At 40.5% G+C, this 26,006-nt stretch overlaps 1 protein-coding gene across 14 annotated transcripts in view; it reads right to left on the bottom strand.

The window, feature by feature from the left end:
- Positions 1–26,006, bottom strand: part of LOC120797133 (receptor-type tyrosine-protein phosphatase delta-like) — a 132,152-nt gene that overhangs the window by 75,426 nt on the left and 30,720 nt on the right. For all 14 annotated transcript variants that reach the window (XM_040140460.1, XM_040140455.1, XM_040140459.1 and 11 more), the window contains exon 2: positions 21,476–21,661. In XM_040140460.1, coding sequence (XP_039996394.1) covers positions 21,476–21,578 — 103 coding nt within the window. In that variant the 5' untranslated portion in view covers positions 21,579–21,661. The remainder of the gene's footprint in view (positions 1–21,475; positions 21,662–26,006) is intronic.

A 26,006-nucleotide genomic window follows, 5' to 3' on the forward strand; every position in this document is an offset into this window, starting at 1 on the left:
AAAAGTCACACTGTTCATAGTGTGTGAACATTGTTTTACCTTAAATCATAAAAAACTGAATCTGAACAGGTAGAACTGCCATCCATTCAGAGCTCCTGTAACCTCTTCTGCATGTTGGCATCTCCTTTGAGAAGTAATCATAATCTGTATGAATTAATACCGTGGCTAGGCACCTCTTAATCCACTGCTAAGCTGTTGACAGCAAACAAATGAGAAGTGTTAAGCCTGTCACAATCTAAAAGGTTAGTGACATAGGCCTGTGACTGCTCTCCCTTTAGGTCATTATGTAACCTTGTTCCCATTTGCTGCCACTAGAAAGGAAGGTCCTCTTCTCATCGCTCTTTTTCATGGATCAATACCATATTAATAATTTGGTAGTTGACTGAAAGCCTTTACTGTTCTTTAGAACGAGTATTTCCACAAGGCTGAGGGTGTAGACTGTTGATGGACTAGAAGTACATATTTTCTAATGGACATACAAAACTGGAAATTGGAATCCTTCAGCAATGTGGGTGGTACAAATACCGATCTTGAAATTTATTAATGTTGCTGGTATTATATACTATCCTTATCATTTTGACCCCTTTTAGGTCTTTTCAAAGTATTTAAGCATTTAATAAAGTGGCTGGATTAATCCGTCAAATGCAATACACATACTGGGGGAGTCAGACTGCACAAGTTTATGCTAAATCTTTCCCCCTTGGATCCCACAGAAATATCACTGTTCAACATTGTGCTGATGTATGATCAGCCTCTTGCACATGCAGCAGTTCTGCCAGTTAACTAAACTTGTAAACTGGCAGGAAGAGTGTGCATTCAGGATCAGGGCCGTAACTGAATTAATGTGTGATATCATTTTATAAACAGTATCAGAAGGTAAACAAGACTAGGTCAAAACATAGTATATGGTTAGACCCCTATCCTCTGTGCTCCCATATAAAGTAATTGAATGCAGCCAAATTCCTAATAAAGCTGTTGTCAGTTACATGTTTTTCTGTTTCTGTTGTCAGACAACCGAACAAGTACAAAATCGCAACTGAAACACGGCCCATTAGACTACATGTTAGCCGGCAGTCACTTCCAAAGCCATTTCCAACCTGCTGCTCTGTACTGCTAAAAATTTATCCAAAATTCATTTTGAAAGAGAAATGGCCAATGGGGAAACTCCAGCACTCCTCCGGCTGACCAATGGTGTAACATCAGCACTCAGACACGCAGCATTTGGCTGACCAATGATGTAACTTCACGCAGTCAGTCTGTCACAGACATTCGCTTTTATAGGGCTGGCCCCTGCTGTTGCGGTCCAGGCAAAAAGTAAGTGTTTAAGGTCTGGCAGTTGTTTTTGTGGACTTCAATTGAAAAAGAAAAACCCAATAAATATCAGGGCACACTTCTATTATGTATGTCAAAGACAGATGTCCAACAAAAGGCAATGATACCAGACCTAAGAGGAGTAGGGAAATGGCTGGTGGCCTACAGACTGCTATGCTACATTGGGCATCAATGCTTCAATAAAGCTGCTGTGGTCAAGGTCTGCTTGGAGGGGGATTATCACGACATTATTTTTTTGAATCAGTGATGTCAAACTTAAGGTGGACTACTGGGGGGCTCTACCTAAAATCAAAATGATCAGAGCCGAAACTGAAATAGGTTTCGAAACATTAAAACTAATAAATGGTCAGGAAAAACAAAGTCAGGGAACACAGAACTGAAAAGAGCACTGATGTAAAAAGTAAAACTTAAACTGCAAGGTTTTGACCTTGACCTTGCATACCCTTGTTTTGATATTTGTTGGGTTGAACTACTAATGAATTAAAAGCCTCTGGTCTGTAGAGTGTAGATTGAAATTTGAGTACCTGTTGCAGGGCCAGACTATAGTTCAAGTGGACTGCATGTAACTGGGTGCTTGGGCTAATGATAGAAAATTTTTCTGTCGTCATGCTGAACTCAAAGTATATATGGGTTCAGAGCATCTCGCAGATCTGCATTCATTACAAGTTTGTTTGATATTGGATTAACTGACAGCCAAACATTGCATTTAGAAATGTTCCCAAAGAGATCAGAGTCTGGGTTTCATTCATAATGGCCAAAATATTTCAAGTCATCAGGACTCCGCCATAGACTAAAGTTTGATCTGCCAAGCCATTAAAGAACATGAATCACAGAGTGGAGAGAGGAACATTAATAAACCGACTTTCAGTTGAAACCTCTATTCGGAACAGACACCAGTCCAAGACGGCTCGGTTTTCACAATTATACTGACTGACATATTCAATTTCATTTGCATTAAAAGGGCCATTTCCTCTCTGAATCTTTAACTTGCAGGGTGAGGTGGGGTTGTGGAGGGCGATAATTAATCCTAACACATTGGGTGTCAGTCTGCAAACACCCTGCTCCATTTTGGATGTACGGGTGGAAGAAAGGAGCATTTAAAGATGCCGTTAACCTCATTCACATCTTTAAGCCCCAGCATATCAATTCTGTGATATTGATGAATTGTCACAATGGCAGCAAGTGGCGCAAATTGGACTGAAAGGGGTGGCTAATGTTGGGAGAGGGCAAAAGTGATGCATCTAGTATATGTGCCTAGGACATGGATTAATTAACTGTCTTTACACTGTTCGGAAATATCTGACCCCATCCCAAAAAGAAAACAGACTATAGTAATGCAGGCACACAAACACAGAGATAAACAATGCAAAAAAAAATATGAGAGAGAAAAAAAAGATGAACTGCACATGCTAATCAATGGAACAAACATAAGCATAAACCATTTTCTTGGGGCACTACTCAGCTCTCTATCTGCAGCATTATGATAAAAATGTCTTTTGTAATGCAGAGGAAACAAACTCCGCATTGTATGTGCTCACAAAGGGTCTAGGCAGAAAGAAAGAAAAGGAATTGGAGCTTAATTAGAACTGTTGGCTGATTTGCATTGCATGCTCATCGGTAATCTTGTCTTAAATGGAAACTGAAATTCTTATTGCAATTAGTGATTACTTGAAAAGGGATATGGCCCCCGAATGATTGTTAATTAATGGATCAGGAATAGTACATTAATTCACTGCAGAGGTTTTAATACAGTGCAATGATGGGGACCCGCTTTTCCATCAATATTGTACTGCTTGTCACACTTAATGAAGTTCATAATACAAGCCTTCTCCCACACTGCTCCCCCCTTCCCTACTGCTTAAATGTGCCTTCTAAGCAAAATTCATAACAGTCATTATGTAAAACTAATTCAATAGAATAAACAAGAATGCAGCTTAATGACACATTAATATTGAGACTGCATATGGATAGTAAGGCTGCAGGTCCACTTTGTGATAGGGTCGGGATCTGTTATTTGGCTCATAAGCTGCCGAGAGTCTCCTGTGAATAAATAAATGCATATCATCACTTCCAACACTGCTTAAAAGGCAGGAAAACTACTGCATGCATTATAATACGCAACTCGCCAGCGGATTCTTCTTGCCAAATATTCAGCCCAATGACTAAGGTTGCAAAAATCATATTCCAAAGGGACTCTCTTAACTGTAGTCAGTGTGTATTACTCATGCTCAGTGGCACGCAATGCAAGGACTGAGCTTCTGGGTATAGCTCTGTTGGAGTTAGGGCACTTTTGCACTGACAACAGCAACAGCTTCAAAAAGAGTGGTTAATGCTCTTGTCCCACATTCAACGCACTGACAGATTCTCTGACAAGACAGAGGGAGAGGGAGGAAAAGGCTCAAGAGGTGCACAAGCACAACCTATCATGCGCATTTGCATGATGCACAGACACACACTTTCAAGGGTATTAGAATATTCTCACTGGATGGAGGGAACATTGCAAATGGGAGAACAGCATTAATAAATTGGAGGGTTTGGGACAATAGAAAATTCTGGAAGGTTCCATTAAATAAATATAAAGGGTTATTTATGGAGCAGTGCCGAGCTTCTTAGCCTGTGTTTCCTGGGATAAGATGGGAGCTGAAAGGCTTCCTTATTCAATTATCATTGTAGATTCATAAAGGCAAAAACCTTTCAGTTCTGCAGTAACAGCTACATTGGTGATGTGTTCTCTTCTGGTATACAACAATATTTGCAGAGGAAAACTTGCACCCTCTCTACCTCTCTCTCTTCCTGTGACTGTCTATTGACCAGACACACACACACACGCACACTAACACAAGTGACTGCCATCTCCCATGGGACACATTAGCGAGGTAGAGGGATCCAGTTTGTCACTTAATAAAACGGTCCACTCAAACAGATGGCTTTGTTCAAACGGCCCCCAACGCTTTAAAAGCTGGAACTGAACTGTTGCTGTTGCAAATCAGACACATGAAAGCCCACCTCCCTTTGCGGTGGAAACCAAACAGAAGGAAACATATAAATATTGAATTGCACCACTGTAGGCTAGAGACCATCCGCCTGAGAAAAATAAAAACCCAAAGGGGGGGGGGGGCTGGAAAATGCTAGACCTTCCTGTCGGAAATTCTGAACATCTGGGCTGAGGTTGTCAAAAGCCAATTCAAAATAATACAGAGGCTTCACTTTGAATAAGATATTTTCATCTCCCCTGATTCATTACTTGTTCATTTATGAAGAAATACACATATTTGGAGCCAATTCGTGTGTGTCCATGTGAGGAAAAAGCAAGAAGTATGAAATTTGGATTTGTTTGTCTTGTTTGTTTTTTCCTCCAACGTCTGGAAAAAAGAAAGAACATAGATAAGTAATTCTAATTGTGCAAGCTTACTCTGTTTGGTAGTCAGCACAGTCTATTTGCAAAAAGTTAATTATCTGATAGGATAGGCAGTGGCAGCCACTAACACAGAAAGCCATTTGTTCATTCTGTTATCCACTAAGCAATGGAACGATTTATTAAATGGCAGTGCTGCAGCAAAAATGGCCAATAGTTATCATGCTGGGGCTGCAAAGACTTGAAAAGATGTTAAAAATGGGAGAACTGATAAACATTCTTTGGCCATGTCAGCTTACTGCCAATGTAATGACGTGTAGATACTAAGAACCTATTTTGTGTGATTCTCATGCTTCTAAAACAAGTGATGTACATGTTATGTGAGATTGCTTACGAAATATCAAAATGACAGCACATGCAGATGACAATCTTCAAAGCTGCCGGCTTTCCACTACATGGACAATCAAACGGTAAAGATGGGAAAAGTGGAATGGAAAATCAAACAAGCAACATATTCAACTGACTCTATTCAAGAGAGAATTACACTATGCTTGGGCCTGTCCTATTTCTTTATAGCATAAACTTCACATAATTGTCTTTGCCCTGAACCACGGAGCGGAAAAGCTTGCCTCATATTTGTCTCTGTAGGAGAAAAGATGGATTATGTAGCAAATCATTCCAGGGATTCGACACTGTATATTTAAACAGACTCTAATTTTATGGATAAGTAGTGCCAAGCCATTTCCGATAGATGCCAGTTTTAAGGCCATAAGAAGTGACACATTCCCTGCAGTGTGTTTTCTCAGGTGCTTACAGGCAAACTAGCTCATGCTCCAGCAATCCTGCTAGATGACAACTGGCTTCCTTTCAGCAGCTCAGATATCCTGCAAATGTTCCCGAGTTCGGCAACCCAGGTTACACCGAAGCAAAACTTTTTAGGAAAAACAAGTAGGCCTTTTAGTCTCATTTTTCCATCTCTTTACTGTACATCTACCAGGTTTCACATTCTAAGGTTCAGGGAATATGTCACGACTCTGTTGAGAATAAATATGATGAAAAATGGGAAAATAAAAACACAACAAAAAAAACATTAAACTACAATTAAAATGCAATTTTACGAGAACCCCAAAAAGAGGAATCTCTGCCCAGTTTTCTTTGCAACCGGCTGTAGTGATGGCTCTCAAAACAAAAACCTATTACAAAGAATATGCAGGGGAGGTACCACAGTCAGTCACTCACGGACCAAAGTGACCTTTCACAGGCCACTAATTTTATGCAGCAGTGAAGGAAAGTATTGCATATAAAGGAGAGGAAGAAAAATGGTACTAATTGAAACATTTTTGAGGTAAAAATCACCTTTTCCCTTTTTTGAGGCCATCAATGAGTATGAGTAGCAAAAAAAAAAAAACATTCTGGAAACTCTCTGACACTCTGCGAATTGGTGGATGTGATTAACTGTAAGAATAGTGTGGTACAGTTTTGACACTGTACTGTAAGATGCTAACTGGAAATGCTGGCTTTAAACAGATACTAATACAGTAATTTAATGTGTTTAATCACAATGGGCCTATATTGTATACTCTGTGCTTATAATGCTGTCTATTCCCAATTTGTCAGGTTTCTGGCTCCTTGGTTCATGTGATTTGATTCAAATAAAAGTTTCATAAAAATATTAATTACCAAGAATGAAGTTATTATTTTCAAAATATTGCCTTTAAGCTGCTGCATTTGATATAATATATGTCAAATGGCACATAATTGTCACACTTAATTATATTTAATTTATTATTCTAATTTTTAGTCTTCTAATTGCATTTTAATTAGTTTGTTTTACATTAAATACGTGACATGCAATACTGCAGGATAACACATGAGCTGTGTATTAGTGAGCTGTTTTTGTTAGCTACACATTATTAATATGTCTCCAACTAAACCACATGCAGTAAATCTAAGTTGAGGTCTTTGAATTCTTAATTGCAGACCCCTTAAGAAAACAGTTGAGTTCGTGTGCGTAGCTATGTCTTTGAAGAGCTACAGATGGGAAACAAATGAGGGCGGGTAGTAGCACGGTCAGACTGGCGGGTGGGGGTTCACTTGGAAACAAACAGTGCAGTGTCACCCCAGAAGCAAAAAACAACAACCCTCTAGGGACATAATTAAAATAATCCAGTGAAATTAAATGCTTCAAATCACTTTTGAAAGGCTGTTTCTTGATGTGTTTGGATGTGAGGATGATTCATTTGGAGATGAGTAGAAGTGTAAAGAGGATGACTGTGTGTTAGCATGTGTCTCTGTTTACAGTGTGTGGGTGTTAGTAGACACTCTGGCTTTTGAGCCATATTTTTAAGGTGTATTCATCTTCATTATATAAATGAACCTGTTAGAAAAATAAATGTTCCATAGTATCACACAGCTGGTTCCAAAACCTTTCACTTTTAAGTTTTCAAATGGAATCCTTCTTTTTTATGGTGATTAACTACAACACAGTTGCTTTAACCTTGGAAATATTTGTGTCACATTAGAGGTGATTAAAATAAACACAATCAAGGCACTTCAATACACCACTGCATTCAGGCTGGAAATCTGGAAAAAGAAGTAAAGAAAACCACAGATGGTATTTTGAATTGCTATGTGAGAAGCAACTGACAAAATAGAAACCAAACAAAAGGGAGCTACATACTCAGAACCGGTGATAGGTTCATGAAAATCTTAGTTGTGATAAAATACATTAAAAAAAGTACTTCTTGGAGTTCATCTATACTATATTTTCCCAACTGTGTTTCCATGAGCGATTTAATGGAATATTGTGTCAGGTTTTCTCAGAGGCTGGATGGGGAAAAAAAGGCGTAGCTGTCTAAAGACAAGGATCCTCCTTAGGGTACAAGACTGTTGAGGACAGGAGATGTGGCCTTTGGACTGATGGAGTTGATTATGTTTCTCTTCTTGGTCCTTTTCACCCTTCACCAAACTGAGCCTCAGTTGACAGAGCGAGGAGAGGGCACACAAAGGTTCTGGCCTCAAGGCCAAATGTTTGCCAGCAGTAATGGGCTTTCGTCCACTGGACAAGTAAATGTGTGTGGTTCTTATGTGATTATTAATTGTACGTACATTAGCATGTGAAATGGTTACAGAAATACTGTACAGCAATCTTTAATTGTGGGTCTCGACAACGTGCTAGTGTATGTGTGTTTGAGGGGAGAGTGTCATACTGATCATAAATTTGCTATTTAAGGAACAGAAATTTCCCTGTAAAAGCATAAAGACCTATCGATCTACAATTCCTCTTTCACAGTTGCCTGGATTATTCTAAAAGGACAACTGTGAGTAATAGCTGGGGGTATTGGCTTTTAATATGGAGTAGTGAAACTGTGAGGCAGAGAGTAAAAAGCCAATGACATTGTCACAAACTGCCACAAGGTACTGTGGTACTCAGTAAGTAATGGCTTCATCCGTTTTCTCACATAGATTAAAGGTTAAGTAGTAAGCCGGCACATTGACTCGGCATGATTTTTAACTTCATGAATATTCTAGGAAATCTAGTGCACTTAAGCACATAAAGTGAACACAAAGTGACCGATTTTTCAACCTGAAGAGGGTCAAACTGATGGAGGGGTAGTTTGTTACAGCGCTGAGCCCACAGCATCAAATAACTGTTCTTTGTAATGGCTCGAAATGTCAGTTATCTGAATCATGACTTGAATAGAATTCAGATACATCAGATAAGGTTATAAAGTGTCCTTCATGTCGGTAATTAAAAGTCAAAGTTACAAACTTTATCAATAACTTACCTGGACTAGAATAGCCTTAGTCATGTCAGGAAAATGTTAATGTGTATGTATATTAGTTTCTGTGAAGATTTGTATACCTAAAAAGTATGGACATAACTTCAACATACAGTACGTCTCCTTGAATCACATAATGGCACTAATGCAGTTTTATCCACACATCCATCCCCGTACGAGAGGGTTTCTCTTTCCATTCTTCTCTCATGCTCTTTTTTTCTATAGTAATAATCGTACATTAGGATATTTGTATTGTTGCAGTCTAATTTATATGAATATGTATAATGTGGAACATTTTACCATTGAGAAACCATTTTGGAAGTAAATACAATACAGAAGAAAGCGGCACCATATACTCAAGTGGAAAAAAAAAAATGTCCACAGTGATTATCGTTCAACTTAAAGGAACATTAAAATCATTACCTCTGTGTAATGCACTGATATGTAGCAGAAGAATCATGTTTATAGCAGAGTTCTCCTTGGTGTGTTTTTGGAGCAGATACTTTGACTCGGCAGCATGTAAGGCAAGTCCTTTGCCATTAATCATTCCACAGGTGCAGTAGCATTGTCAGAACCCATACGTCCCTTTATCATTTCAGCCTGGGAGGAAAGTGGAATGGTAGGGGTGAAACGGGAGTGGGTGGGTGAGTGAATACGTCCCTAAAAAACACCTTCCCTACCCCGTCTTCTTCTGCACTGAATTTGTCACGAGGGGGAACCAAGTCGAGATTAATTAGATTCCGTTTTGTGGTCATCTTCGTTTCTTCGTCCTTCCATGAATCTTTTCGTTTTCTTTGTGTTGCCTACAGTCCTTACAGCCATCCCGGCACCATTTATCACGTTGCCATCTCGACAGTGCCTTCTCCCTTCCTTGCTGGGAAGCCATTAGAGCATCTCAGCATTGTGGCAGCCAGATTGCATACGAGTCCCCACTTGCGACATTTATCATCTTTTGTCCTAACTTTTTATCTGCCCCTGTCCTATGTGAAGCCCTATCTGCAGTGCCTACTATAATGAAACACTAGGAGGTGAGGCTCAAGTAAATAACCTAATTAAACCTAGCAAATGGGGACAAAGGGGAAAAATGCACAAAAGGCCTTTGTGAGAATGCCAGTGGAGGAACACTCACAGATGGCAATGAGGAAGTCGAAGCAGTGATGTGGCACAATGCCCATACCACCTTCTCATTTCAGTATTTATAGTACTCCTAGTGGTGCTGTTGTTTTGTACAAAGATGTCCTCTTTATGTGATTTGGAGCAATGTTATGTGATAGTTTATCTTTATTCTTACAAAGCACTGATTATCCATCAAGAAATGAGCAATGTAAGAAAAGAAATACTCCTGTAAGACAGGGATATATCTCTGTGGCCAGAACATCGAATAATGGATCCTAAGAGAAAATCTATCCTTCTTTCTCACTCCCTTACACACCTTTCTAATTCTTAGGCAAAAGTCAAGCCAACTCTGATTGGTCTCATTAGGGACAAAATGAAGAATGCCAAGCATCATAATTATCGGCATAGCGCTGCAAAAGGTATCGAGTCGATACAGCAAAATGTCAGGAGGGCATTAGTGGCCAATTATTAATCCATATCAAGCTGAGGTGGACAATTTAATTATCACCTAATCAATATTTTCAGATCTTGTACAGATGTAGAGCAGTGAGCGAGTGGATAGATCTGCTTTCCGAGAAGCCCTGTGTAGGGAAAAAAAAAGGAGGCAGCTGGGAACAGTAGCAGGGCTGCAGTAAACAGGAACGTGCTTTTTGGCATGCATGACCACGGGCACACTCTACGGCTTCCTGAAGTGATGGACACCGGCTCCACTGTACCCGAATACATTAGGGAAAGGATAAAAAGATAGAGATACTGTATGTCTAAGGTGAAAAACTTTCATCTCTTCAGCAGTTGTTGTAAAAGTTTCTGGGGACCCAGGACTGCCTTGGATGCTCTACAAGTTTCAGTGCCAGTGTGTGGCCTCTTCTGCTTTGATTTTTGCTCATTAACTGACTCAAACCTAAATCTTTTCCTCTTGCTGTAATGCTGTTACCACAAGCAACCTTGACCAAAGATATGACTCTGTCGTTCATTACAGCCTGGTGCTACTCAAACTTTGTCATTTACTTGCAAGGCTCAAAAAGCCAATGCATGATGCAGGAGTGGTGTACTGATGAAATGGATCTACAAATAACAAATTGGTATTAACGATTTCATGTAATATTCTATCATTGGCAGTGATATTTCTTACTTTCTGTTGGTACTCTATCTGTTCTCAATGCTTGAATATGTCTGAATAATTACTCTCATTGTACCTGAAACAAACTGTCTCAAATAATGTCAGTAAAACCTTTGGGGAAGTGATGAAACAAAATGAATGCTGTGTAACAGGCCCTTGTGGATTTCAAAGACGCCACACAATGAGGCATGTCAAAACAAAAGTGGCTGTCTTCCACGAGATAGCAGACATCTTGAGATAAGAAGACCCTCTCATGGTCCATTTTTGCTGTTTTGTTTGCTATTATTGTGACTCCCATCTCCATCCCTGAATCACTTTAGTCACTGTGCAACCAGTTGATGACTACTAAGTTGCCTGGACCTTGGTTATTTTTACTGTTTATTGCCTTACTGTCTGTTGCTGTGGATTACAATTTTAACATTGGATTGTATTTTCAGCTCACTTTTTTTTTTTTTTTTTTTAACCCAGAACTCAATATTAACTTGCCTTATTCTTCCATTTTCCCCATAGTGCTTCAGCTTCCATTTGCTATAATAATAACAATAATAATAATAAAAATAATACCACCAGCCAATAGTACAACAACCAAAGTGCTTCCCACTGTGCACAGAAATAAATACTGACTCAATTTGTGCAGCCTTGCAATGTTGACTCCCAGCTTTGATAGAAGCTGGTTGAAGTTAAATTTAACGATTTAATATTTTCTAGATATAAGCTGACTTTTTTTATTGTGTGTGGCAAGAGACTTGAAATAAAATTAAAATGTGACATTCAATCCAAACTGAAATATCTTTAATCTGTTTACCTTTGACTTTCATTACCAAATTTCAGATCCTTAAAAAAAGAGTTGAGATCATTTCATAAAATTTCAGAAACCTCATCATATCTGTAGGATTAAAGTTGTAGGCACCAGGATTACTTTTTGGAAATTATCTTTGAGCTCTACAAAAAATTAGTTGTGACTAAGCAGTGAAGAAACATAACGGAGATCCCTGTAACCCATATTAGCTTTCCCTTTCCTTCATTTGTATCACCTCATCTGGTTTGAATGCCTTTTGAAAGTCAATCCATCCATTCTTTTAGTTAATCTCCATCTAAGCTCTTTCTCCCCCCACATGTTTCACTTTCTTTTCTATATACCTACTCTTAATCTGTCAGTGTACCGTGGCATTTTGAGATTCCTGGTCTGTGGCAGTTAACAAAAAGGTTGTTGGTCATATTTTCATTGTAGTCGAGGTGTCTTAGCAATAACTGTCTGTCTTCTATGAAAACAAAGTTGTTTTATTTGTATTCTGTGAATATAGCACATTACTGAGGCAGACATCATAGAATATATATTCTAATATATGGCATATTGTCCATCTTTTTTGGTTCCATTAGGTGTTCAGCATGTGTATGGAAAACAATGCTATTTTTATACATAGTTCTCAGACAATGAATGTGTATACAACTGCTCCTGCTAGCAAATCATTGTACATACATAATGTATGCCTGAGTAATGTGCACATATCAGATACTTTGTGGGAGGGTGTGCAATAAAATGTATGTATTTATGTGTCCATGTAGGTTTGTGCACACTACCGCACAAGCAAATTTACATTAAATTGCCTTGTAAAAATATCCTAAATCATAATAATTTTATTTTTATGATCTCATTTTTTATGTGCATTTCAAAACAAATAACTTTCTTTAGAATGAGATTCGAGACAAACCTGTATTTGATGCAGAATGAAAGCAATTTGCAGTATTGGTAGTCTCCTGAACACTTATCTCATCTTATCATGTTTAACCAGGCCATTTAGAAGTCCTTTGCTACCTGTTAACTGAATAATGTCTCCTGGGCATCCCCCCCCCCCCCCCCCCACTGGAGTTGGTCTAATTTGACCAAAGACACAAATAAGGCCATCCCTGTGGGACTTAATGGCAAAACTACAGCTTATCCTTTCTGTGGACATCTCGCTTTGAATAATCACAACGGGGGAAAAGCGCAGCCAATTAAATTGCGCCGTGTAATGAGCGGCAACAGCTCATGCGGTGTGAAATTTCTGTCTTACCCAGGGAGTGGCAGGAAGGAGATCGAGGGAGTGAAAGGAATCTCTGCGAGACTCTCTGATCATGTGTTATTTTTCCTCTCTCCGAGGGGCATGAGGAAGAGAGCAGGAAAACCTTATTGGGAAGGTGTACTTAAGGAAATCCATGTAGGCATAAATCCTGACATCAAGTCTGCTCAACAGTCCCCCCCCCTCTCCATACGCTCTCTCTTGTAGTAACTATCAGTCTGAGGGAGAGATAAAAGTGGGGAGATGAGTGGAATAACAGATGACAGCATAAGGAGTGAATGAGATGGCACTTAAGAGCAATGAAATTTTGTGATGAAATATGTTGAACTGCATGTTCACCTTCACAGGGCCTTTAAGATTTGGGAGGGAGGGAAGAAAACCAGATAAGGTCTTACCTTCCAAATTCCACTGTCACACTACCTCTCTGTTGTTCATTAATTATCTACACTTCACTTGAAATATCCTTCATCATGACTCAAGTGATGGTGGGGAATTGTGGTAATTAATTAGTTGATGAGAGAATGATGAATGACATGAAAGATGGCACCAAGGGAGTATTAAAGCTAAGGAGAAACAGACTGTTCATGGATGCTATGATGGATACTGTATAAACACCTCGTAAATGTCCAGGAACCTTTCAGTAATTTGTGTGTGTGTGTATGAGTGTGTATGTATGTGTGAGAACTAATATTCTATGTTCCACAGTGATGGGATGGGCACTGCACCACTTGAAACAAGGGCTTGGCTCAGTTTCAAATGGAAAAGCCCATGGGTCTGGCTGTGCCGTGAGAGCATTTTCACCTCTCAATGGGGGCTTTCATTCTCATTTGCCATAACTAATAAACCACACTAAAGCTCTGTGTCACAATAAATCTCAGCTCCTCAAATGGCATGACTCACTTGATGGTGCAGAGAAGCCAAACAGGGACCGAGTGTAAGTTGCAGATTGTGTGAGAGAGTGAGTTAATGAGTGAGTGAGCGAGCAAACAAACAAGAGAGAGGGCGGAGTGACAGAGAAGAGTGACAGATGTAGTGTGTGAGAGAGTATGAGGTAAGAAAGATGGCTTTCCAAAGACGGACTTTGAGCAGTAACTCCATCAATCCGCCGAATGTAAATCAGCTGTGACAAGATGAGCTTAGGGCATAAAGATTCCCAATCGGTATCAAACAATTGGAGAGTGCTGTAGGTGAGAAGGTGGGGATGTAAGCTTTCTGGCTGGGACTGAGAGATTGCCCAGAGGCCCTCCATGGAGATGAATGGTTTAGACCATTAACCCCACTGCAGAATCTCAACACACCCCACGGGGCACACAAACGTGCTGTGCCGAGATCAGTGCAATGTGTCGCACTCTTAAGACCCCTGGTGTGAGACCAAAGCTCCGGCCTAGGGCCAGGTGTTAACCACACACACACTCATAGATGCATAAATTCACAGGCAGAGAGAATTCAAAAACGCTTTTATAATCGAACCGTCGTGTACTTTAAAAGTGCACAAAAACACACTCCACCCCGCTAGATATACAGAGCGGGGAGATAGGATTTTGCTCCCTCAAACAAAGTGATGCATTCAGCAATATCTAGATGGCTATAATATTTCCAAGAGGATAATTAATTAATCGAATAAAAATAAATCTTGCCATCATGCAGGCTCTATCATACTGTGCCTCAGTATCTACCTCTTGGTTCTCTGTATTTTTAAGTTTATTGGTTTTGCCTATTGTATACAAAATACAGCCACGGGGTTATTGTATGTTTTAAAACCACACAGTGTTGACAGTCACTGAATATGTGATCATGGGTCTGCTTTTCGGGTGCAATATCGAATAATAAGCCATTAAGGTATCACGGGCGAAGCCACGCTTTAGCCTAACCTGCATGAATGACCATTTCTTCTCGGATACCTGTGTGCAGAACGTGCTTAATGAGTCAATGCAGAGTTGGGAGATAAATCGCCAACCATTGCAAGAATGCACTTATGCAAAAAAAGGCCAACAGACAATCTCCACCACCTATAGTATAGTTGTGAACCTAATGGATGAGATCTGTAAACATGGTGCCATTTTGACTTGTATTTTTGTATTCAAAAGAATCTAATTTGATTTTTGTTGTTAGGACTGTGTACTTTGAGTACACATCTTAAATCAGACTGTTACCATCTTTAACCCTCCAGTCTGTTTTTTTTATGACTTCCCTACGTTAGGCATATACATGTGTAGCTGTACTCTCTTTTTTCATTGTACACTACGGTAAAACATCATTTGTGCAGCGAACACTGATGTATTTCAGACTTGACTGGTCCAGTAATCCCATTGCTTCAGCTACAGCATCAATCTATTAATTGCACTGTCACTGTGGAAATGTCATGAAACACCTGCATTATTATACAGTTCACTGGCATAGCGTATGAAGGGTGATCAGATTTAGTACATATGCCAGCAAGGCCAGAATCATGCCAAGTGTAAGCCCAGCAGATGCAAAACAGCTGGCATTGTGCTCAGCTCACCGGCTGATCCCAGCTTCAAAGCCTTGCTACACGGTACCCTTTGTGCGAGATTGTGCGTGTGTGAGAGAGGGAGAGACTGTGTAAGTATAGAAACCCAGTCTGGTGCACTGTGTTAACATGGCCCTCTGTTGTTTTTTTTTGTTTTGTTTTTTTTGTGCTTTAAATGCTCAAATGACAGATAAGGAGGTGCCAGGCTGACTGAAATTCATTTCACATTATGACAGACCCAGTCATTTCATGTAGAGGTATTCAAATATATGGTTTTAGAGAGTTTGTTGATCACCACTCCAATGGATTTACAATTTGGCTTATGTGGTGCCTTTGTCTTTTCAGTATTCCCACTCTGAGACATGAATGGTGCAGCATGGTTAAATTGCCCCACCATTTTCAAGTCAATGCGTCTTGGAGACATACAAACGCACTTAAATATAGCATTAGTGGCTTGGGGCTAGCCTTTAATTACCTGCTTCTGGGCCTTTACAACATCTCCATATTGTAGGTGATTATCTGCTTTTCTTGAGAGTGGGAGGGTCAGGAGTGTGGTGGAAATTGCTCGGCTTTTGTGTGATTCTGTGGTCTAAGTGCAAGTCAAAATGACTGCAATCCATAGATGATGCTAATGGCCTTAAATAATACACTTGGGTGTAGTTGCCCGAGAAATCGGCACTCATGGAGTTAATCATGGGCCTGATACAACCTTTAAACATAATTGCAAAGCACATTGTTGACAAGAACTTGGTTCAGGCATTTTCAGCCAAAGAAAATGATAATGACTTCTTAGTCATTTCATTCAACCTGCAAGCAAGAGGCATCTTGCATGGCACAGATAACATTGTTTTATCTCAGATTCCCAGTCTTGTCACAAGGTCTTCATCCAAACAACTAGATGGTAATTAAGTGCTGGCACACTCAGCCGAAGGTGTTTTCACCACATTTATTTGAAGTGTGAACATGATGCGTACTCTCTCCTCTCTGTAGATGTTGATGCTGGTTTTAAAGATGTACTGTACTAAGACACGTTTTGAAATGAACGAGTGGAGCCAACAATGAGATTTCCACTTGAGCAGTGTCCGGCAGGATTGATAAATGAGGGGGTAGACTGGGGGGATTACAGTGTTTTAAAGTTGGATCAAAACGGCTACGAGTTCTGTTCACCTCTTGCTTTAATGTCATTTTCTTTGGATCTACAAACATGTAAGCTATAGCATGTGTTTATTTGTGTGTCTAATTCAGTGTGTTACCAGGCAGTGTGTGGGGTGGTGAATGTAGGCTGCAGCTCTTAAGAGTACATACTGTGTCTTCATATGTGTGCATGTGCTTGAATTCGTGTGTGTGTGTGTGTGTGTGTGCGCGCGCTTGCGTGTGTGTGTCTGTGTGTCTGTGTGTGTGTGTGTGTGTAAGCACTATGTGGGTATGAGTGTAAAAGGGAATGGAATAGTCAATTTAAATCAAATTAGCATGCAGGCAAATTAAGCAGAGGGATTTAATTTGAGCTGTTGTAAAAATGCTAATTCCAGTACAGCCCGGAAGCTTATATGCAAATACAACACTATTTTACAATAATTCATATTAGGCCAGGCATGCATAAAACACACATATTACGGCCTGATGTCATCTGGGGAATAGAGTATCATTAGCTTTTGGACTTGCTACAAGGTGATCCTGTTTAGGGGGTGTGTGTGTGTGCGTCTGTGTGCGTGCACATGTGTTTGGGACTTCTCAATTCATCTGCACGCGTAGCAACATCGTAGCTGCTTTATTGCATTTCATGATAACATCATGTTCATGGGAATGGCAGTGTGTCTCTTTGTGCGTGTGCATGCTTACATATACTTGGCTATCCCAACATGCATCTCCTTGATCTTTTTTTTTTTTTTTTTTTGGTATGTATTCTGATATCCAAACACTACTAGAAATCATGGTTATGATCATCTGCATTCCACTCACAAAACAGCAGATCCAACTGGCAGATGCTGATTGGATTGTTAGAGGTAACTTGCCTCTGTATATCTAACAGTGAAAAAAAGGAAAACTGTTTTTCTCGCCAAAAAAAGTCCAATTTTAAGAAAACCTTCTCAGATTACTGAACAAACATTAACCAAATTAAAATCTTTAAGTTGCTTTAAAATGTGAGTGAAAATGTGAATTTTGCCCCCACCCTACCCAACCTGCTATTTTCACACTGCAATAGCTCAAAAAAAGTGCTACTTCAATAGATGATTTGCTGTTTTCATCTCATGTGGTTCACCTTTGCTGGCTAAAAAGGATTGCGCATAGATTAGATGCCTGTGGATGCTGTGAGCGTGTGCATGCGTGCATGCTTTTGTATACACAGCTGCTTGTAAATAAGCATAAGTGAGGAAAAAATTAGGTTTGGTTGTAACATCTTAAAGTTTAGAGAGGCTGGAAGAGGCGGTAAATACACCTTTGATGTGTTAAAGAGAAGTGTGCTGGCTCACTGGGACTTGCCATGCCAACCACCAGGAATGGGAGGAATCAGTTAAAGCACTATTAAGCCCAGGGTCTGACATGGTCCAACACAGCATGTGGTATGGCAGGCTAAAAAGTGTTTGGGTGTTTGTAAACTGGTTTTCCCTACAGATGTTACTCAGAATATTGTCATTCGGCAAATTTTTTAAACCGTATTTTTGATATGAATTTGTTCATTCAGAAAAAAAAGTCCCACAGCAGTCAGCAATTTCTACTTTTGCAATTCAGCTGCATCTGGTATTGTAGCACAACCATTATAGGTTGATGCACGTTGATGCAATCACAAAGTAAAGACACTTCCAAGGCAGACACATTGTTAGACACATTAAACCTTCAAACCTTCTAGGTTTGTTTTTGCTTCATATCAGTGCCTGGCTTGTAAAACAAAGAATCTGTCGAGTTAATGAGCGGCCAAGTTATTTAGTGCCGATATCCACACCAAAGTTTTAGCCTGCTTCATCCCTGCCCAGGTGGAGATGTTAAATCCTTCCAGCGCTCCTCTCATCCCCCTGACATTTCCTTTTTTTCCATTACTGTTCAGCAAAACACAGAGGAATTGTTTGTTGCCTCCCTGCTCTTCCTCTCTCGCGCTCTGTCCCCTTGGCTCACCAGGGACAATTATGCCCCTCTTTCAAGCTATTGCCAAGCCCAATTTGCCACACAAATTAAATGGGCCGTATTTGAAGAGCGAGGGGGACAGGGTGAAGGAGAAAACGAGAGAGAGCAACAGAGAGAGAAGGCCAAAGACAAAACAATGACAGACTGAAAACAAATCAACAGACCAAACAGAGAAACATAGCTACACAAGCCTTTAAGATGATTTTTGAATCCATTATGTTTCTCCCAGCTACGTACAGGTCTCATTTGGAAGCATTTTCAGAAGGAACGCAATTGGTAGCTCTCCCATTAACAGGCTAACAGAAATGTGTGTTTTATTAGGGGCCCTGATTGACATTTTTCTTGAGAGGGGGCTGCAGTGTCCACTGTGTAGGGTAGCAAGTAGGACTGGCTCTGAGGATCGTGCCATCTGTTGAGCAGGCCGACTAAGCCATTTTCTGCTCTTGCATATCTCATTTCCTCCACCATATCCACAGCCGGAGGCTAGCTCACACCCAAATGGATCCAGAGCACAAACAGAGGGCAGCTTTCCCTTTGGAAATGCACTTGGATTTTGGTCGGAGTTAGTCAGGGGCGGACGAAATTGAGGCCTTTTTGATCCTCAGTGGGCACCACAGACGGGGAGAGAGCCCCAGTGTGTCTGGGCTGCTTATGCATATGCAGTGGAACAGAGGAGGAAATTAAGGAGCCTCCGAGTCCATGGGAAGGGGCTATTGCACCGCTTCCAAACAGCAAGGGGAGAAGGTTGGGAGAAAACAAAGACGCAGGAGGGAAAGCAGTAGAAAGAAAAAGCCCAAATAAGAAATGAGGAGAAAATTGGCAAGAGAGCGATTTAGCAAGAAAAACAATAGAAGGGAGTTGGGAAGGGGAGGAACAAACATGTGTACGTGGGAGATCAGGCAGTGCAGGAACAGAATGGAGCAAAGATAAATCCCAGGTCGAATATGTAAGGCCTGAAGTGGTTCTGGCTATGAACAGGCACTTGCTCTCATACCTCGGCTACAGACAGTACACCCATATTATCCCCGTGACCTCCCTGACTCCCACACACCCTCTCAGTCATTAACAGACAGCCACTGTGGCTACCTCATGGCAAGTTTGTTTTGGCTTTGAAATGACGACCCAGCACAGCTGTCTAAGTATGGTACGGGGTAGCAGCAGCTGCTAACGGCCAGACGGCTAAAGGAAGGAAATTCATGGGGGGTTTTGGGGGGATGGTGAGCACAGAGGCGTCAAGATTTGGGGGCTGCTGAATGCACTTGTGCAGGTATCCGTTACATTTGTGCTCAAATGTGACTGTGGAATGTCTGTACATGCGAGAGTGGAAGTTTTGTCAAGACAGCTGTCTGAGGGAATGTTTGTGCAATAGTATGTTTTTTTTTTTCCTCATCAAATGCTGTTAGGTAAATTCAGACTAGACTGTGGAAGATGGGAGTTTCTGAGAAGATAGCTACTAAAGAGACCCCTCAATGCTAACATTTATTGACCATTAATGTTGTTTTGGGAAGGTACAGTAATTAAATAGTGTCAATAAATCCTGGAGCTGCTCATAAAATGAGGAATAAACGGAGAGTACATTTCTCCATTTGCCTCTTCCCCCGCTGTGAGACATATGTGGTGGGAGGCAGAGAAGAAAAATAAAACACATTTGAACAGATTGCAGGGAACATTTCTCAAGCACAAAGTTGAAAATCTCACCCATCAATTTCACTTTGCATGGCTCCGTTGTATATGACCTTGGGTGAATGATCCCTTCATTCAGATATTCAGCTGAACTGAGGGGATTTCGGTCGGTGCAAAGGGAGCAATAAAACTTTTATTCATCCCTCTGTGACTCCAGAGGCTAATGATTCATGGATCTTACTGTAAAAAAAGAGAGGGTGGCAGAGGGGGGATGCTGTGGTGCAGGATCAGAGCTCAATGAGGTTTGAAAACTGTTGTCACACATCGATGGGCAGGTGTCTGATGTCAAGTAACTCAATTCCAATGACTTCTCATCACGAGATTCTTGGCTGAGGCCTGAGCGTTTCTGGTTTACATGATTTTTGCAGCAGAGAAAAAGCTGTTGGAAAACAGGGACTTGAACTCATTTTGATATTTTCGTCAGATGAAGAGATGGATCATTGTAAAATATAGGTGTTTGTGTGTGTGGGAGGGAGAAGCACAAAATTACACTAATATTATTACTTGCTGATAGCCATTCTAATGTTTGACCGATACAGAATTTCTGATAAATATTTTATAAATTCATTATATCAAAAATATCTAAAACACATTTAAAAATATTCTGTCCCATAGCAATAAAGTTCAATTAAGAAATTAAAAAGTAATAAAACTATATGTACTACTTCTCTCTCATTGAAGAATCCAGAATCTATGAGTATGCAAATGTTGTCCATTTCAAAACTCTAACTACTAGACTCACAGTGTCTTGTACTCCACTGAAAAGTCTCGTTCTCAGTGTGTGTGAACTGGAGACTTCAGGGTTTTCCCAGTTTGACAGGTGTTTTGTGTAGGTTGCATGCTGGACCACATTTGACCTACCAGTTGCGATGTCACATCATCGTGCTCGCATGCACACACCTAAAGCTCACGTTTTAAGTTTAACACAAAGACATTTTCAGCCCTTCAGCAGATGAATTTGACAGCCGTCTTCTGGTATCTCTGGTAACACTGCTCCAAAACATATTTTTTAAGTGGATGGGGACTTTAAATTTGATATGTTTTTCATACTGTAACTAATGAAGATTTGGTTTCTCCTCTGAAAATTTCATTCTAAAAATAGTGGGCTTTAAAAAGGAATTAATTTACGAAAACCTTGCTGATTCGAATTTTATATTTTAATTTCTTGTTTTTGAATAGACTTATTATACAACTTTGGTAAGCGATGAACATCTTCTACTGGTAGTCTTTATGTCACCCAAGTGTATCAAAAGTCTCATCTTCAGTACATTCCGGCATGTGTGTTTCATGAAGAAGTTTTATGGACCTGATGATCAATGAAAGAACATAAACACAACCGATTCACCCTTGACACCCTGCCCCAACCCAGCAGGACACAACACTTGAGGCCCACGTGAGAGCCAATGGTCCACTTACTTTGAGCGTCGGCGAGGCGGAGGAGCACACCCAGGACAAGCAGCAGCGGCAGCAGCAGCGTGGGTCTGGCTCTGTGCATGGTGGGACAGCTTGGCACCAGCATGCTTTGGCAGCCTCGGTGGCACTGGCTCACAGAGCCCTGTGAGTCAGTCTGGTCTGATTTCTCAGATGCAGGGTATTCACAGCCTATGCAAGGAAAGGAGGGATGGGAAGAGGGAGAGGGAAGGAGGAGGGAGGAAAAAGAGAGAGAGGGACTGAATGAAACAAAGCTGTTTGGCTCCATGGGCTTTATCTATCCCTGCACATTTCTGACATACCCCCACACAGCCTCGGCTAGAGCTGACAGAGGATAGGAAGGAGTCTGATGTGCTCACGGGGTATGCTCTGACAGTTCTCTAAATGGAATAGTCACTTCACTCAATGCATGTGCACGTGTGCATGAGAGAGAGGGAGAAACCACACAGATGAAAGGGTGAACTAATAAGATTTTGTCTCCGGAGCTTTGGTAACGGGCACCAATTAAATGTGCTGCATAATAAGTACATTTTAAGTTGTCCTCAGATCAGTGTTGATATCTGTTTCACCTAAAGAAGCCCTCTGTTGCATGTTAGAATAGTCAGGAAATACAGGAAATCTTCATAAATGTTGAAAGCTACTTCGAAAGTTCTTCAGAGAGTTCAAGGGGAGTTCAAGTGGGAGTTCAAGTACTTGTGACCAATTTGAGACTGCTGAGCCTTTCTTGAGTACTTTTTCTACAAAGTACAAAACAAGATGTAAATGCTGTCTTTTAGTTACATTGTGATATACATATTCAATAAACCAATTCATCTGGAGCAAACATTTATGCTTCTCACACAACTTTTAATCCACAGTAGATGGTTTAATAGCTCTAAGTGCCTATACAAAGTGATGGAGTTGCTTAGCTCCTGCGCACACACACACACACAGACACAAACATTTTCTCTTTTATCCAGTGCTGCTCATACAGCAAATAAAATCTATAAGATAGAGTGGCCAAGTGTTGCCATTCATGTTTCAGCCTTTTATTGAAGGGCCACCACATTCTCTGTGAAAATCAATGTGATACAGTGAGCTAGTATGAGCCGCGGATCGGCTCTACCCCTTGTCATCCATTTGCTTAAGCCAGAGCTTGATCCTTAGTGATGGATGCTCTGCGGTCGTCTTCGGCTGGTAACACGGCTCCCAGCTAATCCAAGTGTGTCAGCTTTGATGACATACTGTACTGCTGGTTAGCACACTAACAAGTTTGCCTGCATTGTTCTGCAAGATGCTGTTGCTTCAGCTGTGGTGACTGGTCGAGGTAGATCAGTACAGGGTTTGTGTACCATGACATTTCAGATACTATATGTGCTGTAAGATCAAACACACAACATGTCAGATCTCTTGAAGTTTTGGAATTCTGCAGTTCTGCAGAGGACAGGAACTATGCATATAAATCCTTTTGCTAGAAATAAAATGTATTGGTCTATTTATCTAGAGATTTGACCGCCCCACTAAAAGAAAAAAGAAAGAAAAACAAGCCCCCTAAGCCCAATCAGAAGGCCCGATGATGACAAAGTACCTCATTTCCCTGTTAGCAATCATCCTCTTTCTCGCTCCCAGCTCTCCCTCTTTCATTTCTGTGGGCTGTAAATGGCAGAAAAGACGGGCAGATAGCGCACCTGTCACACTCGATTTGTGTTGGGGGGAGATAGACACGACTACCTGTCTCTAAGCACCGCAGGGCTAGCGGCAAGCGCCAGAGCGGGGGACGTGTGGCGAAGGGAATCAATTTGAGGCAATCTCATCCCCCGCTCACACCACCTCCAACACACACACACACACACACACACACACGTGTGCTTCTTACAAACACAGATGCGTATACTTATGCAGTACATACGTTTGAATACACTAGACAGATATTAGATATTTTCACATGAGCAGTGTTTGTAGCAGCTGTGAATTTGATTAGAATCAACTGGACTGAAAAACCCTGAGCAGGGTGTGAGGGGATAAAAACGCCGTATGATCCATACGTAGAACATGTATAGCTGTCTGTCTCCTCAGATCATTGTTCTAAATCTAAGTGATAGCCTTTGAGTTAATTAATGAAGAGTGAATTTCCATAACGACGTGACATTAGGCAGCACACAAGGAACAGTACTCAGCAGCCCGCCCCTCTCTCTTCATGCCCATCACACACTCACACCCATTTACACACACACAAGCTGATAGAGGCAAACAGAACCATCTGTAGGTTGTGTAACAACCAGTGAGACAACCAAGAGGCTGTGCCATGTGATTTAATACACGGAGAAGCTAATGTAAGCATAGCTAAAACAACCCCCCCCCCAAAAAAAAAAACCTTGATTTATACCAATTATATTTGATGTTGATTTGTGGTGTTAATTTATACAAGTAAACTGTGCTGCAGATTCCTTCCTAATGTGCTGAGAGGGGACGAGCCACCTGCCAGACCTGGCAGAAAGACAGCAGTTTGCCAACTGCATTGTTATCTGACAATGGATTTAGCCTAAATACTGCAGCTTTTTTGTATGAAAGCTTTTGCGCATGCATGTGTAATTATATGTATCAGCATGTACATGAGTTCAGATTATTCTTTCCATTTCCAATGGTCCACATAAAAAGACTCCCTCAAAGGTGGAACCACCTTTTGCCCGTTTTTATCCTCAACATAGCCATTTTGCTTTGCAGTCTGTGTCTTCACTTTCATACATTTGGTGGCACCGATGCTTTCCATTGAACATCTATTACAATAGAAAGAAAAAACAATCTTGTCTTTCTTCCTGAGCCCCCGGTAGTATTACTGTGTTCCCATTCAGTGGTGCTTCATTCAAAGGATTTTGCTGCTGATAGCAATCATGCATTATTAAACAAAGCCTGACAACATGCACAATGTTAATTAGAAAAGGGGGGAGTGTATGGCAAGAAAAAGAAAGGGGCTGTTGAGCTGTCTACTCTCTCTCCTTCCCCATGATCCTTATCAGAAATTTGAAAGATAGGAGGGAGGGATGTTTATATTCTCAATAATGGCTGGTCTCTATTCTCATTTGAGCGTGTGTGTTTGGTATTGTGGTCTATTTAGACGAGCAATATTATTAAGGGGGAAAAAAACAAAAGAATCAGTCATATTTATCTGTATTCCAGGATACCGCAATAAACTTGTTATGGAAAAGAGTGCAGGCAGAATAGTTATGAGCTCTCCAAAACGGCAGGTTCACAACATCAGCTTCACGCAATTGTGTCTTTCCATGTTCTCTCACATGCCGTAATATTTTGGCAAACTGAGTACAAACCACTGGGAAACAAACGCTGACATGGGAATGCTACTGATGGTGCCATTTTTTAACAAATTCAAAATGGGTTTGAGCATAGCGGTCGTACCACATTAATGCTCATCTTTCATGCAAGTTGACTAATTTCACTTTGGCCAGCTCCAGGGAATTTTTAAACAGGGTGTTTTTAATTTCAGGATCACGCACAAAATGAATTGAAGTTCAAGGAAATACTGGAGTTATGGTATGATATCCTAACAGACCAATGCGACCACAAAAATGCAACCAAATCTATTAAGGCAAATCCCTCTGTAATTAGCCCAACACATGCAAGGAAAAAGCACGCCAAAATTACTGAGGATGTGATCCACACTACCTTGTATTCTAAAAAGTTGTCTGGTATAATGCCCAGCCAAGCAGAACAAATAAGAATTTGCTTTGTTTTATGAGGTAGGACTTTGTATTTCCCGCTGGACTAGTAGAGTTAAAGAATGGAGCAATTACCCCTCACATGCACACTTTCAAAATACAGCTTTATGTAGGGTTATAACACTGAGCATGCAGGGTAGGCTGCTTTCTTATGCAAGGATCTATGTGGTCCCTCTTTTTGTTTTTGCCCCGATGCTGGGAGAGACAGCCCCTGCCTCAGAAACAGCTTCTGAAGCCTAGCTCTTGTGGGGAAACGAGGTGTACAGGAGTCTGGGCTGCAGCTGATGCAAATTCCCCCGCCTTCTGTTCGCTGTTGACATAATACACAATTAAACTGTTCTCCAGCATAACACCCTGATGGAGGCATGGTAGTTGATGTTTGGGGAATAATGCATGGTATGTTGGAGAAGAGTTATAGGACATTTTTAATTTTGGTGGACATGAATTGAAGTTTACACCTGTCTGCACCACACTCTGTTAGTTCTCAGGCAAAGAAACAGAACGTCATTGTTGATATGCTGTTGCATATAATAGTTGTTCATTTTAGACCTTATAACTTTTGCCTAAATTATAATTGAAACATTGTTGTAAATCAAGATTATATCATTTTGATTTTGGTTTTATTGTTCTTTATTGTTTCTAATTGTTGTTTTAATGTGTTTTTCTGAACTCTATTTTTCTGGTACAATGTATATATTATTTAGCACATTTATTAAGCAAATGTAACATATTATCAGGTGTTTGAACAGGCTGTTTGATGTCCATAAATGCTGTATTTTAAATTAGGAGTGAAATTATGAAAA

Source organism: Xiphias gladius, chromosome 12 (assembly GCF_016859285.1).
Source record: "Xiphias gladius isolate SHS-SW01 ecotype Sanya breed wild chromosome 12, ASM1685928v1, whole genome shotgun sequence".
Lineage (NCBI taxonomy): Eukaryota > Metazoa > Chordata > Actinopteri > Istiophoriformes > Xiphiidae > Xiphias > Xiphias gladius.